Here is a 20976-nt window from a genome sequence, read left to right as displayed (position 1 = left end):
AAAGTGTTCAAGATTTACCATTCTGTATTTTTCCATTCTCATACAATCCTACACTCACTCACTCACTTCTTTGGGATGAATTTCTGGGTGTCCTGGGTGGAAACAAACAATATGTCAGAATATGTTTTTCCCAAATTGCTAACAAGAGGAAATGTTGGCACGCGAATGTTTTGTTGTAGTTTCTGTGAGTACAAGGAGAGACCTCTTTGTAGCTCTGCTTTGAGCTTTCCTTGTCTACATACAGTGTCCAGGCTTGCTTTTCTAAGTCTCATACTTTCCCCACATTTTATTGAGCTGTTGGCCTTATCATGTTAATTTTTACTATTTTTATAGAATATAGCTATTCTTCATTTCCCATTTGCATCCAACTATTCCAGTTTTTTGTGTATCATTAGTTTTGTGGAATCTCTGTAATTTTTAAGTTTTATAATTTTCTATGCTGGTATTATCATTTAGTGCTTTGACCTATCTATGTTAGGTATTCATTTTCTGTGACCACCTTAATAAGCCATTACAGACTTTGAGCTTTAAGCAACAGAAATTTATTTTTCCATAGTGCTAGAGGTCAAAAGTGGGTGAAATCCAAGGGGTCAAAAGAGCATTGCTTCTTCCAGAAGCTATTGGAGAGAATCTTTCCCTGGCCTCTTCCAGCTTCTGCCAGCATTCCTCGCTTGCTGCTGTGAACTCCAGTCTTGAGGGTCAGCATCTTCAAATCTCACTCTGCTCCCTCTTCACATTGCCTTCTCCTCCGGCTGTGTCAGATCTTCTTGTTCTGTCACCTAGGTGCCCTTGTGATTGCATTTAGGACTGTCCTCAGATAACACAGGATAATCCCCCATCACAAAATATTAAGTCACATCTGCAAAAATCTCGGGTCCAAATAAGGTGACATCGAGAGGTTCCAGATCTTTGGAGGCCATTATTTAACCTTTTATGGTTTGATTAATGTTTTTCCTACTCCAAAACAGTACATGTAGTTGACTGGACATCCTTGAACATTTTAGTTCATTCTTACCTTGAACATATTTTTATATGTTATTTACTAATAGGATCCTTTCTCTTGTCCCAAATCAAACTTTTTTCTTTTCAAACTGAATTAAAATATCATTTTTGTTATTGATTAAAACTTTTTCATATCATTTTCAGATCTTATAATAAGTTCCCTTTTCTATTTATCCATCCTTTACTGTATTGATATGATTATGGTGATTTTAATTTGTTTATGATATTGTAGACATTTGTTTTTTTTAACTTTTATTTAGTAAATATAAATTTCCAAAGTACAGTTTATGGATTACAATGGCTCCCCCCCCCCACCATAACTTCCCTCCCACCCAACATTTGTGTTTACAGACTTCTCTCTGAAACCAGGTAGTGCTTCATTTCATGGTTTTGCTATGAGATATTTACCTTCATGGCTTTCTTTTTTCTTCTTTTTTTAGATTTTATTTATTTATTTGAGAGGTAGAGTTACAGACAGAGAGACAGAGAGACAGAGAGAAAGGTCTTCCTTCCTTTGGTTCACTCCTCAAATGGTTGCTACGGCCAGCGCTGCGCCGATCCGAAGCCAGGAGCCAGGAGCGTCTTCCTGGTCACACAGGTGCAGGGGCCCAAGCACTCGGGCCATCTTCTACTGCTTTCCCAGGCCATAGCAGAGAGCTGGATTGGAAGAGGAGCAGCAGGACTAGAACCAGTGCCCATATGGGATGCCAGTGCCACAGGTGGAGGATTAACCTAGTGTGCCATGGTGTCGGCCCCTTCATGGCTTTCTTTTTTTTTTTTATTTTATTTTTGAGAGAGTGGACAGTGAGAGAGAGAGAAAGGTCTTCCTTTTGTTGTTCATGGCTTTCTTAATACACATATTTGCTATTATTTTTCTCTTTAAAGATAAACTGAGAATTTTTCAGTTTCTGAGAAGGTAAGATTTGTTTTACAAGTTGCACATTAATGGCCTGCTTCTCACTCTATTAGATTGTGAGTTGAGAATGAAGTCCATATAATATCTCATTATAAATTTTGTTCAGACTTCCCTAATGACAGTTGTAGGAGAGACTTTTTGTAAATATTCAAAGATAAAATTTTTGAGGCAGTTTGAGGTGTATACTGATACATGCATAAATGTATGCATATAACAAGCTCACTGATAGCATTTACTTTCCATGTATCCTCATTTATTTTCTTGTGTATGCTAATTTGTAGAGATGTAGTCTGAAATATTATAGTAATGTTTTAACTGCATTTCTATTAATATGTGCTTTGTATTTTCAGCTGCTGTGCTATTTTGTACATCTGACGTTATAGCTTTCATCTCCATGAATTGTGTGCATAATCTTGACTTACCTTTTCCCATGTAGTATTTTAAGGTCTCCTTCAATCTTACTCTCATTTTTACAGAGATTGCTTATCCTGTTCATTGTAGATCAGTGTTCCTCAACCTTTTTGTTAATCTCTCCTTACTCAGGTATAACCTTTTTAAATACTTTTTTCCTTAATCCTACCCCTCCCCCATAAAATTTCAGTATTACAAATATACTGTGTGGGCTGGCGCCGCGGCTCACTTCGTTAATTCTCCACCTGTAGCATCGGCATCCCGGGGTTCTATTCCCGGTTGGGGCGCCGGATCCTGTCCCAGTTGCTCCTCTTCCATTCCTGCTCTCTGCTGTGGCCCGGCAAGGCAGTGGAGGATGGCCTAAGTGCTTGGGCCCTGCACCAGCATGGGAGACCAGGAGAAGCACCTGGCTCCTGGCTTCGGATCAGCGCAGTGCGCTGGCCGGAGCGGCCATTTAGGGGGTGAACCAAAGGAAGGAAGACCTTTGTGTGTCTCTCTCTCTCTCTCTCTCTCTCTCTCTCACTGTCTAACTCTGCCTGTAAAAAAAAAAAAATACACACACACACCATGTGCGTTCTGCATGTGTAGGCTGTTTTGGTCATAAAAAGAGTAACATCCTTTCACCTCTACCCAAGAATCAACTCTTAGCCTCTTTTGGGCAGCCTCACCACTATGAGAATGCAAGTCACCGATTCTCAGTATAGCTTCTCCTGTATTATGTCTCTTCTGTTTAGCAAGTATATAAAACACTTAGACATATACACATACAATATACATATATTGCTCATTACTTGTGTCTTCTCCCCTTTGTCTTTTTTGATGATGTTCAGTTCACTCGCTCTTTGGTTAGAGTTCTTTCTTGACTATATTCTTCCTATGGGTTAAAGAGGCAATCTAGTTTCTAAACCTATAGATATCTTTGAATATTTTTTTGTTCACTGTGACAGAAGTCCTTGAGTAGGGGCAAGATTCTTGTGCTGCAGTCTTGGCCTATTGTGGGCCAGCTTAGTATCACAGATGTGAGGCACATGTCAGTCTGTCCAATCCATTTTCCTTGATTAGTGACTCCCATCACCACCTTTTTGTTCAGAAGTTTGTAAGAATTCCTCCTTTTTCTGAGGTCCAGTAATTTTACAAAGGATGCCTGTAGGTGTCTTTCTACTTCAGTTCTACCTTCATTATTGATTATCAACTTGTAGATTTACATCTTTTGTCAACCGGACAATTGCTTTCAACTATCAGTGGACTTTTTCCTTATTTCTTTTTCTCTTTTAATAAGCTCATTTGCAGCATGTTATATCTTCTCAATATATCAGTCATTTCTCTTCCTATTCCTCTTATATTCACCTCTTTGTGTGCTTCTGTGTGTGTGTGTGTGTGTGTGTGTGTGTGTTTGACAGGTAGAGTTATAGAAAATGAGAGAGACAGAGAGAAAGGTCTTGCTTCCATTGGTTCACCCCCCCAGTGTGGCCATGATGGCCGGCACGCTGTGCCAATCTGAAGCCAGGAGCCAGGTGCTTCCTCCCAGTCTCCCATGAGGGTGCAGGGCCCAGGTACTGGGGCCATCCTCCACTGCCCTCCCGGGCCACAACAGAGAGCTAGACTGAAAGAGGAGCAACTGGTACTAGAACCAGGTGCCCATATGGGATGCCAGCACCGCAGGAGGAGGATTAACCAAGTGAGCCACAGTGCTGGCTCCGTGTGTGTGTTTTGAAATGCTTCTTCCATTTGGACTTCATGCGAGTGATTTGGGACTCAACCATGGCCATACTATTCTTTAAGTACACCCTTAATTTGTTTGGCTATCACAGGGCATTAGTAACAGCCACCTTGACCATCCTTGAGAGCTTACTTTGTGTTTTGTGTGTAGTTCCTGTCTTATCCAGTAGCCTCTATCATCCCATGCCCATTTGTCAAGCATCTTTTCTCCTCTTGTTAGGTCGCTTTACAAATGTTGATTGACTTTCTCAGATTACTGAGGGCTTTGTCTGTTCAGGTGAATGAAGATTTACATAGATCATTTACTAGTCTAAGAGCAGACTCCAGTCCCAGGCCTTTGGAGCAGCCTCAACTCCTGCCTTGCCTCTTAGAAAGCAGGCAGTGCTGGGACATTAGCCTTGGGTTTGTAATGATTCTGCAGGCCCCTGGACTTTCCAGAACCCAGCTCTGCTGGTAATTAAGTGCTTGCAGCCCCAGCACTGCTTGGCTTGGGGGAGTCAAATAAACCCCAGCTGGAACTTAAAGGAGTGATGGGAGCGAGTTGGGGTATCTTTTTTCTGGAATTCCACTTTATTTTCCAATGTTACTATAACAAAATGGTCATGTGAAGAGAACTACACTGAATCAAGAGATTTAGGTTCAAGGCCTGCCTTTGCCACATGTGACCATGTGTACAATACTTAATTTTCTTGGGCTTCAGGGTCTTTTTTAAAAAAAATTTGGAGCACGGCAGACTATTGATCTCTAAAGTATTCTTCAGCTATGACTTTCTCAGTTTGCATGACATCCCAGTATTCTGAGGGTTCTACATCCTACGGCATTTAGAATGATGAAAGCTTAAATTTAATGGTGTCTAACTGTGTTATATGGATTTCTGGAGATTATATACAAGAGAACAGAGACTGATTCAAGATATGTTTAAGTTCTCATTTGAACAAAGAGATAAACTACTAAAGCAAGCTTGAAAAACAACATTATATTTGACATAATCCTCAGAATTAATTCTATCAAGTCTGATTTTCTTATTTCTCTTTGATTTTTTTATGTTTCCCCTTCACATTATATTTGGGCATTTTAGTGTTTCCAGTGGTTCTTTTGGGTTGACAGGATCAGAGCCCTACTCTCTTAGCATTGAATGATATGCAGTATGCTACCCCCAAAGCATATCCCTTTGACATATAGATTATTTTGAGGCAAAGGCAATTGATAAACAATAGATACAGAAAATACTCTTTAATTCCCTAACTGAATAAAAATAGAGTATAATTTCCCCTGTTGTAAAGGAAGTTTACATTTATAGTGGAATTTGCCCTTGCAAAATGTTTCTCCATACTCAGAAGAGCTACTTCTGGAGACAACTCTACCACCAAGAGGCTCTTGTCTGCATAACAAGATATCCCATGTACCCAGTGTTTCTTCCCCTCATATCCCATTAGTTGGTTTTCCTGCCCAGAGTCTCCAAACCCCCTTTTAACTATTTTCCTAAGATGATATACAAGGGGGCCAGCATTGTGGCATAGAGGGTAAAGTCACATGCCTGAAGCACTGGCATCACATATGAGCTCCAGTTCAAATTCCAGCTGCTCCACTTTCATTCCAGCTCTCTGCAATGGCCTGGGAAAGCAGTAGAGGATGGCCCAAGTCCTTGGGCCCCTGCACCTATGTGAGTGACGTGGAAGAAGCTCCTGGCTTCAGATTGGCCCAGCTCTGGCCATTGCTGCCATTTGGGAAATGAACCAGCGAATGGAAGACCTCTCTCTCTCTCTACACCTCTCTCTCTACACCTCTCTCTCTCTCTACTTCTCTCTCTCTACCTCTCTACCTCTCTGTAACTCTGCCTTTCAAAGTAAATACATACATCTTAAAAAAAAAAACCTTCAGTTTCACTTCTTTCTGAGGCTCCCATGCACACGTGTATATGTAGGTAATTAAAACTCGGGACTTCTGTTAATTTGTCTTTTATCCATTGGGTTTATGAGCCCAAATGTGAACCTCCAGCAGTAGAAGAAATGGTCTGTTTTCTCCCCTATGGGATCAAAAGTGCCTCCTATGTTAAACAGCCTCCTGAAAAGCTCCAAGGCCCGAAGCTGCATCTCTGCCTCCTGGCCTATAGCTTCCTCCCTGGGACTCTTCAGTCCATCATAAGGTTTTTACGGACTTCATCAAAAAAGAAAGAATTAGCTTAAAGTAGGTCAGCATGCCTGAGCCACTATCTTTGAGATGATTTATTTAAGTTTGAAATACTGGTTAACATTTTTCATCAGGAAGAGCAAGATTTCAAATTGCTGACGTATAAAAGCCAAGAGGCTTTTGTTATTCCTTTATTGAAAAAATGATGAGTGAATTTAATTTAGAAAGCACTAAACCTAGCTGCTGATCTCTACATAGAGCAAGTGTTTAATACCTTTGGAAGTTACTGCATTTTAAACGTCTTCGCAAAAATGATTAGGGAGATAACATGGTGAAAACAGGAGATTTAATAGAAGTTCAACCTCAAGCCCAAGCACAGAAGTTCTGCCCAAGCCCAGGTTCATCACAGTGAGCACTGGAATTAGAGTTTTAGGATTGTTTAGTGTAAGTAATCAGAACACACTAAAAAATAAAAAAAAGAACAATAGTCTGCCAGTTTCTGTAGGTCTCGAAGTTTCTATTTTCATTCATGTTTGAGAGTTCTGCTCTTCTTTGTTTTAAATTTCACAAACTAATGCAGTACAAGTCCGTAATTGACGCAGAGGCAGGAATGCAGAGTTAGATGATGTCTAGTGTTTCATATGTATTAAACATAGTCTGTAAACTAAGAGCAAATGTAAATGAAGTTGTTTTTAAAATACTGCCCCATGAACCACGGGGTCTCAGGAAACACATCAAGTATTTCTCTGTGAGAGGGGAAAATGCAGACTTCTGAGAACATGTGATGGACACAAGTCTGGGCTGTAGCATTCTAGGCCATGCAGACATCCCCAGGCCTTCCACAGCGTGTGACGGCAGCATAGTGCATTCTGGGAGAAGGGCTGAAGCTGAACATGAAGGTGTCTGTCTGTGAAGAGCTCCAAAGCCCTGTCACGTGGATTTTCTCTAGCATCATGAGTCTGAGTCTCTTACTATCCAAGCCCTCACGTCTGCCTGGATTCATAAGTTACATAGGCACTGTAGATGGGCATCCCCTTCTCTCCCTTCCTTCACTCTCCTTTTAGCAGAATTGTATAACTGTATGATTCGTTCAACATACCACACAGGAGTATCTGACATAGGGTGAGGCCGCCTCCAGGATTGGGTGGACACGAGTGATTGCGTTGCTGTTGAGGAGTTCTGGTTTGGGCAACCTTTATTTCTGCACTTAGTGCAACTAAAAGGAAGTCTCCATGCTTAACATGGGGGTAACTGCTACTCCATCCTCCAGCTCTCAGGGGCTGTGGACCTCTGACAGTGCCAGACAGCTCCAGGTCACAGCACACTTGGATCAGGCCAGACCTCCTGGCTGCTGTTGGCTGTCACCCTGCTACAGGCACACCAGCCCCCTCCTCCTCATACTCCAAAGCCTTGGAGTCTTGACTTTTAATGTTTCTCTTTTCTAAAACTGAATTTCAGGAGTCACTGCTTTGCATTCACATTTCCTCTGCTGTGTCTTCCTATTTACCACATCATTTCTTTTTCTTTTTAAAGATTTATTTATTTGAGGGGGAGGGGGGGAGTGGGAGAGTGTCTTCCATCTGCTGGTTCACTCCCAAAATAGCTGCAATGGCCGGAGCTGAGCCAATCCAAAGCCAAGAGCCAGGAGCTTCTTCCAGGTCTACCACGTGGACACGGGGGCCCAAGGAGTTGGGACACCTTCCACTGCTTCCCCAGGCACATGAACAGGGATCAGAAGCTGGATCAGTAGAGCAGCCAGGACAGGCATGCATATGGGATGCCAGTGCTGCAGGCCAGGGCTTTAAACCATTGTGCCACAGCACAGGCCCCACCACATCCTTTCTGTATAGTAAATGCCAATAGTTTCTTCTTATCAAAGTAAAATGAGACTTTGCCTCTTCTGTGCCTTTGAGAACAAAGCGTAATGGGCAGTCTGGTCCCTACAGGCGTTTGTGTTTATGGCCCAGTAGCAAAGAACTGGAAAATCAATGAAAGAAGACTAGTTCCCTTTTATAGGGAGAGAGAGTTCATAAAAAATCACAGAGGAGAATAAATCTGCTGACTTTCCAATCCACTCCTGTGGCATAATGTAGTGACTAGGGACTTCCATTAATCGGAGAATCCAGAAGACTAAAGCTCTAAAAATCATATACTTGTTAAAATTTTGTATGGAAAACCTTTATATTTTATTTCAGATATTTTTAGGCAGAATGTTGGTCAAATTCAGTAAGAGAAGTTTAAACAAGATAAAGTCAGGTAAATCACTGATTAGTAATCTTAATTCCCCCTTTAATAGCTAGTGCTCAAAGGATAGTTACTGTTAACTCCTTTAATCTCACAAAAGCCTCATGAAGGAAATATTAATGTGTGTTTTACAGAGGAAGAAATGGAAGATTAGTAAGATTAAGAAACATAGCTTGTAAATTGGAAAACCAGCTGGAATCCAGATCTCTTTGGACCCAAATGCAACTGTTTAATATTCTCCACTGCCTCTTCATGTGTAGATAACTATAGCTGTAAGAATAAAGGGGTGGATTTGCATTATAGCTTTGAATTTATTATTGTGATTGCTGAACCGTGCAGTACAAGGCAGAATAGTTAATGCATCTATTCTATATAAACACTTTGGAAAGAAGTTTATGAATCTTGAGTATCAGTTATGGAAGTACTTACCTTTTAAAGTGTGAATGCATGCTTTAAGTTTTAATGAGTTTACTTACAATTGTTTAAAATGGTATACATTGTAAGTCAGTATTTCTGATTTTCTTTGTTTCTGAATATTTTTCCCAGGGTCAGCGTCTTTTTGAAAAGTTGCTACAATTGACCTCTCAAGATATTGAAATCAAGCTAGTAAGTGATGTAACAGCTGACTCAAAGGTATTAGAAGCCTTGAAATTAAAGGGTAAGACCAAGGTTAATATGCTACTTTATCAACGGGCATTCTATTAAAATACCTTTAATTTTACTTAAGATAATACCACATTTTACTTGGTACACTTCTTATTTCTCCTTTGAAAAATAGCTCAATTATAGCTTTTAAATTAAGGAACTAATTAATTAGTGCTACTGGGATTTTAAAACTAGTATTTTTGCATATTAGTTTTTGCAAAGTAACCTAACCAGAAAATGACAATTAACTAGAAAGAAAAATTTTTCCTCTCAATGTTTAAGTGATATGATTTGAGTAACAGCTGGATCTTAGCAAACAGTGGATTTCTATTTTTATCTTTCTCCCCCAAAAAATCCTCCTCATGCTATGTATTTTTTGAAACAATATAGGCAGGTCTAGGAGTCTATTTAATACAGCCTGACTCACAAATTTTAAGGTAACTCCACAGACGAATTTCATTTATATTGCCATTTTGCTGTTTATGTCATAATCTGTTTAATATAGAGAATAATTCCAAAATAACTTGTTTTAAAAAAACTTTTACTGATGTATATTTACTTGAAAGGCGAACAAAGAGACAAACAGAAACAGAGATGTCTTCTGTCCCCTGGCTCACTCCTCAGATGCCCACAACAACCAGGGCTGGGCCAGGTTGAAGCCAAGTACTGGGAACTCCCATGTGTGGCAGAAACGCAAATACCTGAGCCATCACCTGCTGCCTAACAGGGTACACATCAGCGGGAAGCTGAATCAGAAGTGCAACCTAGACTTAAACACAAGTGCTGTGATATGGAATGAAGGCATCCCCAAGTGGTATTTTAACTGCTACCCTAAATGATCACCCCATGAAATAACTTTGATTTTGGCATAATCTTCTCCAACTGAACTGAATTCTCACTTCCAAATAGTTTTTAATGACTTATACAAATGTTTACCTGGAATTTACTATCTGAACTGGAAGGCTGTAACAAGGGTAGGCACGTGCGAACTAGTGAAATGTAGAAGCTTTGAATGGAAGAGAGGGTCCAGACATTGGCCTCATTGAGCTTTGGCGCTTTACCTGATGACTACATCTCATGTTTTTGTTGTTTAAACATACTGTGCCTTTTTCTTCTCATCTTGCCTATATTATTAAGTGAAAATACCTTCTACAAATAGGAGAGACTATGAAGCAAGTGAGGAAGTCCTAGTTGTTTTTCCTATTGAAGAAGAAAAGTTGGAAGTGACAAAGTGTATTGAAAGACGTAATCATGTAGAAGACATACGCTTGGCCACACACGTATCCATCACCCCGCAGAACATTGTTTTCTACACATAGGGAAGTAGAGAAAACTTAGGAGCTAACAGTGGGTCTGAAAACTCTTACAGCACAGTGTTTTTAGAAAAGCCAGAAAATGCCTGCTTCAGAGGATTGGTAAATACAGTCCCCAGGGCTTAAATATGTATTTTTATTTTTCCCGTTTAAAAATGTGAAACTGGGTTCCTACTACCTGAGAATTCATTATCCAGCATATTTTCAAGAATACATTACTGTAGTCAACTGAAGGTGACTATATTTGCAAGTGATTTTTTTCATGGAGCCTTCTTACATCTGCTTTGAGTTTGATTTGAAAAGGCAGATGAGTTAGGAATAAGGTAGGGAACCTGAGAATTATATTATTTATTGACTGTAAATCTATGAGCAATAGTCCATGATCAATCTTGTGAACTCAACCAAAACTTAAAACTAGGGGGTATTAAAGGACATAGTAGACTTTATTAGGTGTTGCTGCATATTTGTTTACTCTAAACAGATAATATACTCTAGCTTTTAAATTTAAGGGTAAAATCCTGGTTTGCATTTCTATTATGAACAGTGAATTAAAGCTTAGTTATAGTCATTGATAGAGAAAAGGAAGTATTTACATTTCTAAGCTCGCACAATGCAATCACATAAATACCTATATACTACTACACCTTAATCTGTTGATAATAAGAGTTCTTACTAAAATTAGAAATCAAATGATTTTTCCTTTCCTTTAGTAGAGCAGTAAACAGGTCTTTCATTTCACATTGCTATTTCCTATTTATCTATAGTAGGCTTATCTGGCTTTTAGTAATACACATAATATGAACTGTATACACAAGTATAGAAACCTTTACAATACAGTTATTACATTTATCTAGTCTCATCCTTTGGAATAAATGTATTAAATGATAACAGTGTTTATTTTTAAAGATTTTACTTATTTATTTGAGAGGTAGATTTATAGACCGAGTGAGGGAAAGGCAGAGAGAAAGATCTTCAATCCACTGGTTCACTCCCCAAATGGCTGCAGCAGCTGGAGCTGGGCCTATCTGGAGCCAGGAGCTTCTTCCAGGTCTCCCCACGTGGGTTCAGGGGCCAAGCATTTGGGCCATCTTCCACTGCTTTTCCAGGCCATAGCAGAGAGCTGGATTGGAAGAGGAGCAGCTGAGATAGGAACCAGTACCTGTATGGGATGCTGGCACCACAGGTGGAGGTTTAGCATACTAAGCCACAGCACTGGCCCTGACAGCAGTGCTGTTTATAAATAATATTTTATGGCACTCTTTTAGGTCTGTGTTTGAATACCTGGCTTAAGGTATTTAAGCTTATTTACATTGTCATTTAAATTTTTAGGGGAAATTATAGCTTTTTACTAAAATTCCAGAAGTTTTATCTAAAAATAATACACAAAAAATAAGTAGCAGTAAAACTTGAGAGAATTACTGAATATTGAAGCTAATGGAATGCAATGTGAAAAATGGTAAAAGTGGAGCCTCCCAGTAGTTGGTAAGCATTTAGTGAAGATGTAGATCCAGCAAGGGCTCAGCAGGCTAGAGATATGAGGTAGTTAGCTCAGGGCCACAGAGCCCTTTGTGGCTGGGTGACGTTCCAGATCTCCTGTTTCTCCTTGATCCAGGTGTCAGAAAGGCAAACCTTGTTCCCAGATCTCAAAATGTGGCTTCAAGTTAGGATGCTTTGGAATACCAATTGCCATCTTTAAATCCAGAGGAATTAAAGAAGAGTTTTACTAACCGGTGTCCCTAATTTCACCTATGGTGCATCTCCACCAGTGCGCTCCATGAACATCTCAGCATGATGTATGGACTTAGCTTGTTTTCTTCCTCTCCCCAACAACAGCAGCAACAGCTGTCCCTTTCCCTGAATAGCTATCTGCCCAGTCACTCATGTCAGAAACCAAACTCCAACCTTCACTCTTTACATCTGCCCCTCCATCTTGCTCACTCTTAGGTATCACGCAAGATATCCACTGCCCTATTGCAGGTCTTTAATACTTGATTCAAGCCATATCACCATCCACTCCCATCGTCTGATCTCCACACACTAATAAAGAGATCTACAAAGTATTTATTACCAACTAACACCACCACCTAAATCATGTATGTGTGTGAGTGTGCCTGATGAGTATCGTATATGCAATGAATGGCAATACCCAATTGGCTTACGGTTTTCACCATGAAAGGTTTTTGTATCTTATCAAATGCTTTCTGTGCATCTATTGAGATAATCACATAGTTCTTTTCCTCAATTAGCTAATGTGATGTTTCACATTGATTGATTTGCAAAGATTGAACCATCCCTGCATACCAGGGATAAATCCCATTTGGTCTAGGTGGTTGATCTTTCTGATGTGTTGTTGGATTAGATTGGCTAATATTTTGTTGAGGATTTTTGTGTCCATGTTCATCAAGGAAATTGGTCAATAGTTCTGTTTCTCTGTTATCTTTTTATGGCTTAGAAATTAAGGTGATGCTGACTTCATAGAAGGAGTTTGGGAGGATTCCCTCCATTTCAATTGTTTTGAATAGCTTGTAAAAAGAATTGAAATTAGTTCTCCTCCAAGGCGACCAATGCCCTGGCACTAGACCTAGTGGGTGCAATATTCATCTGTGCTGCCATAAGAACCACACAAAAAAATCTGTGTGGTCCTCAGTGTGAGCTCGGATCTTGTTGTAATAACCCACCCCAGGCTGTCAGGGAGCTCTGTGCATGTGGAGCTGCTCACAGTGACTGTGCAGAGACCAAGCTACACCCTGCACCCTGTCATACAGTCCCAGTGTTCCCACAGCCTCAGCACAACAGGATTCCACAGTCATGGGATGCCAATGATCCACTCTACCCAGCTAGTCTGTCGTATCCACAGAGAAGTGGAGATGCTCCCAGAGCCAGCTGCCCATGGGCGCTATGCCAAGGCAGTTTGAGCCCAGAGCCCATGATGTGTTGGGAGACTGGGAGTATCTCACAATCCTACATGGGTATCAAGCCCCCATCAATTTTCCCAGCCAGACTCTGGCATCTCCTCTCAGCTGGTTGCTGGACATGCAGACATGAGCTGGCACAGCTGTTACATATGTTCAAAATGGCACCCCTTTCTTTCCTCTAGATTGTCAAGATACCCTGTCCTCTACAGGGTTCTAGGCCGAGCTCACACCAGGCTCGCCTGACAGCTGCATTACCAGTGTCTTTGTTGCAGCCTGGTCTCGCCTCAGTCTCCAAAGCTGGCACTCAGACTCTCAGCTGCTAGGGTCCGGAGTTGTGTCTGTGCTTCTGCTGTGTGTCCACACCCTCCACATAGATCCACATGGCTTCCTTCTGTTGAATTTCCACTGCAGTTTTCTCTCTCTCTCTTGCTTGAGATTGCACTCTCCCTGTACCTTTAAAAGCAAAACAAAACAAAACTGTCGTCTCCTAACCTAGAGCAGGAAGCTCCCTTCCTATTCCACCATCTTGGAATTTCCTATTAAGTGTTCTTCTGCATGCCATTTTGCTGTTTTCATATAAAAATTTATGTTGCCTGTGTACCCAGGGCTAGAATTGCTGACATCACATAGGCTGTATCATACAGGCTTCCGTAAGCAATATATGAACTTTGCATTTTGGATTTGACTCATACCCTCACAGAATTTGGCACTCTTTTTTTGTGTATGTTTGGCTGTTCTGGTGACTTTGTATCATATTGTCCCTTTAGTTTTCATTTCCCTGACAGCTCCTCATGATGTTCTTGATGTTGAGTGTATTTTATGTGTATTTACCATATCCTCTTTGGTAAGGTGGCCATTCAAGTATTTTGACCATTGGTATTTTATGTTTTTTGTCTTATTGGACCATTATTAATATTCTGAATTTGAATCCTTTGTCATGTATATGTGTGTGTATATATATGTATATATATATATCACATCTCCCATGTGAGACTTGTCTTTTAACTGTTCTAATTAAGTTTCTAGATAAATAGAAGTTCTTAATTTTAATAAAATCTGATTTATTATTTATTTTTGTGCCTATTGCATCCTGTATAAAAGATATTTGTCATTATAAGGCCATGATAATAGTTTCATTTCTTCTGTATGCTATATTATTTTATCTTTCAGATTTCAGTTTGTTTAGGTCTGGACTTAATTTTTATGTTTGATAGCAAGATGAAGATAAAATTTCTTTAATTATTCTTGGATCTTGTTTTAAATTTCAGTACTCTGTCACAAAACTGCTTAAATTTTTGTTAGTTTTATTCACTCTGTAGGTAAACATAGAAAATATTGACTCACTCTCTTCTTGAAATGGGAGGTTACAATATTCCCTCTTAGTACTAGTTTAGCTGCATCTCTTAACCTGTTACTATGACATAAATTTCTAACTTATTTTTAGTGTAAGAAAATATTCTGATTTCTACGGCAATTTCTGCTTTGAACCGTGGGCTACGTGAAAATCCATCCTTGATTTCCATTTGGATCAATATTTGATCAACATTTGGGGGATTGTTCTGTTTTAATATTTTTACTTTGGTCACAAAATGTACTCTAAGATTTCAGCCATTTGAAATTCATAGAATATTACTTTGTAATTTTAGTTTGTAGAAATAGATTTGCATTACAAATCTTGAGACTTCTTAATGCCTTTTTGCAGCTTTACATTTTTGTGTTTGCATTTATCGGCTCTTATGGTAGTCTCATCCAGAGAGTTACTCTAAAAACCATTTCATCAGAGCTGAAAGTAGAAATATTGAAATGATTTTCAATCAGCTAATGTGTGATCTTGGGTGGTAGGCCTTAAAGTCAAGCTAAATAAGATGTAGTGTTGTTGTTGAAATTCTCTGCTTCCTTCATCCTATCCATTTTCAAGGAGGGTGTTCCATCTGCTGCCCCCATTTGGCTCACTAAGAGTAATGGTGACAATTCTTTCAAGTCTTGCTCTCCAGTTCACACCGCCCAGTAAATGCCTGTATACCTCACTCCTCGCCAAACCTGGCACAGGTAACGTCACAGTGGTATTATTGAATATCTTATACTACTAATAACATTTTAGTTTCTGATTAAATATGTTAGTTATATTATTTATCAATAATACCTGTTTTTGCATTTTAGAGTTGTTGTTGCAATAAAGCGTATAATTAAGAATTATTTTTGTCTGTAAAAACATAGTAATTCTATGTATTTTCTATAATATGACTAGTATTTAAGGCCCCAGTAGTCTATCAAAAATTTAAAAAAAAATGTGAAGTCAGAAAATATACAATTCTTTTGGGAAAAACCAAACTTTTATTTATTCATGGCTGGATAATAATCCTTTCATAGAATGACTAGTATAATAAAGTATAAACAATTTAGAATCAGTGGCCTAAATGTGATGTCCACGTTCCTTAGAAAAAGCATTTAAAAACACTCAGGTTCCCTCTTCATTCTGATCCACACTATTTACTGTCAATGATGTTCCAAATATTTGAAAGCCAGCTATGATTTCCCAAATATAACATTCTGTTTCTGGGCTCTGTCTCCTGGAATATGTGTTTCCCTGTGTCTGGAATACTCCCTTTCCTCTTTGTCAATTTGTAAGTATGTTTTCATCCTTCAAAGTCCACATTTTTTTTTCTATTTTATTTTATTTTTTTTAACTTTTATTTAATGAATATAAATTTCCAAAGTATGATTTATGGATTACAATGGCTTCCCCCCCATACCGTCCCTCCCACCCACAACCCTCCCCTTTCCCACTCCCTCTCCCCTTCCATTCACATCAAGATTCATTTTCGATTATCTTAATATACAGAAGATCAGCTTAGTATACATTAAGTAAGGATTTCAACAGTTTGCTCACACACAGAAACATAAAGTGAAAAATAATAGATGATTTTTTTTAAATGATGATGAAATCAGAGCAGACCTATTGTCATGTTTAATCCCAGTGAGAGTCAAGTTGGGAATTGATAATTTCTTTTTTTTTTTTTTTTTTTTTTACAGAGGATCAGTTTAGTATGCATTAAGTAAAGATTTCAACAGTTTGCACCCACATAGAAACACAAAGTGAAATATATTGTTTGAGTACTTGTTATAGCATTAAATCTCAATGCACAGCACATTAAGGACAGAGATCCTACATGAGGAGTAAGTACACAGTGACTCCTGTTGTTGACTTTACAAATTGACACTCCTGTCTATGGCATCAGTAATCTCCCTATGCTCCAGTCATTAGTTTCCAAGGCTATGGAAGCCCTCTGAGTTCTCCGACTGTTAATGAACAACTTAATACATTATCCCTCTTAGTAGTTTTTTTATCTGTTCTACTTAATATGACTGGTTTAGTTCTGTAATTAATACACAGTTATTCTTAAGTGTTGAAAATTAACTGAAATGTGATCCCTGTTAAACATAAGAGTGGGAATAAGAGAGGGAAGAGATGTATAATTTGGGACATGCTCAAGCTGACTTGCCCCAAATGGTAGAGTTAGAAACATACCAGGGGATTCCAATTCAATCCCATCAAGGTGGCATGTACCAATGCCATCTCACTACTCCAAGTGATCAATTTCAGTTCACAATTGATCATAATGAAAGGACTAAGAGTCAAAGGGAGCACATAAACAAGTCTAGTACCTGCTAACACTAACCGATAGAATAAATAAAGGGGAGAGTGATCCAACATGGGAAGTGAGATACTCAGCAGACTCATAGAATGGCAGATGTCCTAAATAGCACTCTGGCCTCAGAATCAGCCCTAAAGGCATTCGGATCTGGCTGAAAAGCCCATGAGAGTATTTCAGGCACGGAAAGCCACGACACTCTGGCAAAAGATCTCTGTGAGTGAGATCCCAGTGGAAAGAACAGGTCTTCAAAGAAGGAGGTACCTTTCTCTGAAGGGAGGAGAGAACCTCCACTTTGACTATGACCTTGTCTAAACAAAGTCCACATTTTAAAAATAAATTTTAAAGAGATTTATTTATTTATTTATTTGAAAGTCAGAATTACACAAAGAGAAGGAGAGGCAGAGAGAAAGAGAGACAATCTTGCATCCACTAGTTCACTCCCCAGATGGCTGCAACGGCAGGAGTGGTGCCGATCCGAAGCCAGGAGCTTCTTCCAGGCCTCCTATGCTGGTGCAGGGGCCCAAGGACTTGAGCCATCTTTTGCTGCTTTCCCAGGCCATAGCAGAGAGCTGGATTGGAAGTGGAGCACCTGGGACTCGAACTGGGGCCCATATGGGATGCTGGCTCTGCAGGTGGTGGCTTTATCTGCTATGCCACAGTGCTGTCCCTCCCCCCCCCCTTTTTTTTTTTGACAGGCAGAGTGGACAGTGCGAGAGAGAAAGGTCTTCCTTTTTGCCGTTGGTTCACCCTCCAATGGCCGCCGTGGCCGGCATGCTGTGGCCGGTGCATCGCGCTGATCCGAAGCCAGGAGCCAGGTGCTTCTCCTGGTCTCCCATGCAGGTGTAGGGCCCAAGGACCTGGGCCATCCTCCACTTCACTCCTGGGCCATAGCAGAGAGCTGGCCTGGAAGAAGGGCAACCGGGACAGAATCTGGCGCCCCGACCGGGATTAGAACCCGGTGTGCCGGCGCCGCAAGGTGGAGGATTAGCCTAGTGAGCCGCGGTGCTGGCTCTTTTTTTTTTAAGATTTTTAAAATTTATTTGAAAGGCAAAATTACACAGAGGAGAGGCAGAGAGGGAGAGAGAGGAAAGAGGTGTCTTCCCTCTGTTGGTTCACTCCCCAAGTGGCCACAATGGGAAGAGCTGCACCAGTCCAAAAAGCCAGGGGCCAGGAACCTCCTCTGGCTCTCCCATGCAGTGCAGTGCTCCAATGACTTGGGCCATCTTCCACTGCTTTCCCAGGCCGCAGCTGAGAGCTGGATTGGAAGTGGAGCAGCTGGGACTTGAACCAGCGCCCATATGGGATGCCAGCACTGCATGCGGCAGTTCCACCCACTGTGCCACAGTGCCATCCTCAAAGTCTACCTGTACACCTTACCCATGATGTTTCCCTTTTAGCCTTTGTCTTGTTTCCTTGATTGGTCTTACCATCTTCTTTTCCTTTATTCATTATTATTTATTCAACAAGCCGTCCCTGAACATCTGTCCTGTGCCAACAGGCTGAGCTTCAAAGAAGACGGGAGGCAGTTCAGTTTGTTAGAGAAGCCTGATAAAGTGGAATAAATTGACCAAGGGATTCCTGAAACATCTACACAAAGTCCAGCTTTTCTGAACTACATTTTCCATCGGTTGTTGATGGCCGTGTTTTTCATTCAACACTCTTGATGGTGCTGTGGAACTTCATGAGACACAATGCCCCACTATCTTCTCCTTTCCTTTAATCAGAGCTTCATTTTGCTTGTTTTTGACATTTACTAGAGGATGTCAAAGAATGCTATTCAGACAGGAGCCAGGTCTCCTCCACCTCTCTCCAAAGATCCTTAACTGATTTGTTAACTGAATATCAAGAAACTCTCAGAGCCCTGACATGCTGCCAGGCGTGCAGTGACAACTGTCACAACCTGCCTCCTGCTCCAGAGCACTCAGAATATTCACCCCAGTGTCAGAAGTGTTACAAAGTGAATCCTAAGGGTTTGGGGCAGGATGACATATGCTAATAAGGGTTCCTTTAAAATACTCAGCTATAAATTAGAAAACTCAATTTTGAACCATCAACTCTAACAAATTAAAGCTGACCATTTCTAATACCACACTGAGAGGGATAGATTCTAGACCAGACCTATTACAACAGGTCTTATTTGTAGCATAGTGACCATATTCAGTGCATGTCAGGCTGTTCTTGTTTTTAAAAAACACAGGGGTATTTTTAACAGAACCCTTGATGGCTAACACATTGAGAGATAGGAAGTGTTTCTATTCAAATAATAAACACAGAAAGAAACTTCTGTATCACCTGAAATGGAAAGCCATTTATGCAAATGAATTTTTTATATGCAGCATCTACTGGAAAGCAGCATAATACAATCAGAATCCTGAAATACACTGGAGAAGAGAATCTCCTAAGGTACACAGAGATGATGTCAGAAATCATATTTCCAGGTTCACTGCAATTTGCAATCCAAATGCAGAGAGAGGAGGCAGTCATGCGAGGTTGGGATATAAAACACTCAGCGTAAACGTAACAGGGCATGAAAAGGTCAAAGTTCTTACACTGCTTTATAAGGGCCTGGTCTCTGCTTCCTTGTTGCCACCTCCTGCCCATGGAAGGAATACCATGTTCGCACATGGCCAATGAGAGCCAGGGGCAAAAGTGTAACCTGGGTTCCTCCAGCCCCTCTGTAAGACCCCAATCCACTGAAGACTTCATCGCTTCCCCAAAGCCGCCTGTCTTAATACTAGTGTAGTGAAGATGAAAATTCAACACAAGAATTTCATAGGACATACTGACTGTTGCAGGGTAGGGGCATGGAGAAAGAAAAAGAAGGGTTCCAGTCTTCTCCCTGTGAGATTTAAAAATTCTGCTAATGAGTCACCTTGCAGCTCTGTGATAATAAAAGCCTCCCAAAAGACCATTGGGATCTCTCAGTTCCCTTACTGTGGGCAAATATGTCCTTTGCTTTAGAGGATCGAAGTGACAGCAATGCATTAAAGAGAAGATGACTCAGGTGGTAGATTGTCTAGAGCAATTGGAGGAAATCAGGTACTTACAGCAAATAAAAAAAGTTCTAGTTTACTTTTTTTTTTTTTTTTTTTTTTTGACAGGCAGAGTGGACAGTGAGAGAGAGAGAGAGACAGGTCTTCCTTTTTGCCATTGGTTCACCTTCCAATGGCCGCTGCAGCCAGCGCACCGCGCTGATCCCAAGGCAGGAGCCAGGTGCTTCTCCTGGTCTTCCGTGGGGTGCAGGGCCCAAGCACTTAGGCCATGCTCCACTGCACTCCTGGGCCATAGCAGAGAGCTGGCCTGGAAGAGGGGCAACCGGGACTAGAACCTGGTGTGCCGGCGCCGCAAGGCAGAGGATTAGCCTATTGAGCCACGGCGCTGGCCAAGTTCTAGTTTACTTTTTACCCACATTGCTTCATTTTTCACCTTTTGCTTGCGGAGACCAAGCAAAACATGCCCTTGCTGGGAACTCTCCGCTGCTGTGGCTGTGCTCAGCCCCTGTATCACCCTTCACTGGCTTCCTTTGTGACCAGAGTCATGAATGCACTGCTTGAAGGTCTCAGACTGTTTTTGGTTTCAGTAAAACTGACACTTGGGACTTGCCTTCATTAGCAGTGTAGGCCATGCAAGTGAGCTAATTAGGCAGAACCCTACCCATGTTGGTGAATAACCCACAGCACAGGCTCCTAATTAGTACTGGCTGGGCATCTTGAGTTCATTTGGTTTGTGAATTCACAAAGCATGGAATGAACACTAGGCATTTAATTGGCACTTACTTGTGACTAACTTGGTTCATTTAAGTCCTAATTTTAATATTTAAAATGAAAGCCCTTGCATTCTTCTTGATGACCTTCCAGTTTTTAATTATTCTGTTTGGTCTTCTTTTGGCTGCACTAGTAAAACCAAGGAAGATGCTCTGTTCCTTTGTCAGATTCTAAGCAAGATTCTTGTTATTGCTGATTTCAGTACAAAAAAAGCTATACTTATTCATCATTGGTAAGCCATGTTTTGTTTTCATGTTCATG

General features: G+C 40.5%; 1 protein-coding gene across 8 annotated transcripts in view; it reads left to right on the top strand.

The window, feature by feature from the left end:
* PLD5 (phospholipase D family member 5) overlaps positions 1 to 20976 on the top strand; it is a 415385-nt gene that overhangs the window by 220897 nt on the left and 173512 nt on the right. For all 8 annotated transcript variants that reach the window (XM_051820761.2, XM_070055590.1, XM_070055589.1 and 5 more), the window contains one exon: positions 8969 to 9080. In XM_051820761.2, coding sequence (XP_051676721.1) covers positions 8969 to 9080 — 112 coding nt within the window. The remainder of the gene's footprint in view (positions 1 to 8968; positions 9081 to 20976) is intronic.

Source organism: Oryctolagus cuniculus, chromosome 13 (assembly GCF_964237555.1).
Source record: "Oryctolagus cuniculus chromosome 13, mOryCun1.1, whole genome shotgun sequence".
NCBI classification, from domain to species: Eukaryota; Metazoa; Chordata; class Mammalia; order Lagomorpha; family Leporidae; genus Oryctolagus; species Oryctolagus cuniculus.
Note: the sequence above shows the minus strand (reverse complement) of the source record. Positions and strands in the feature narration are given on the sequence as shown.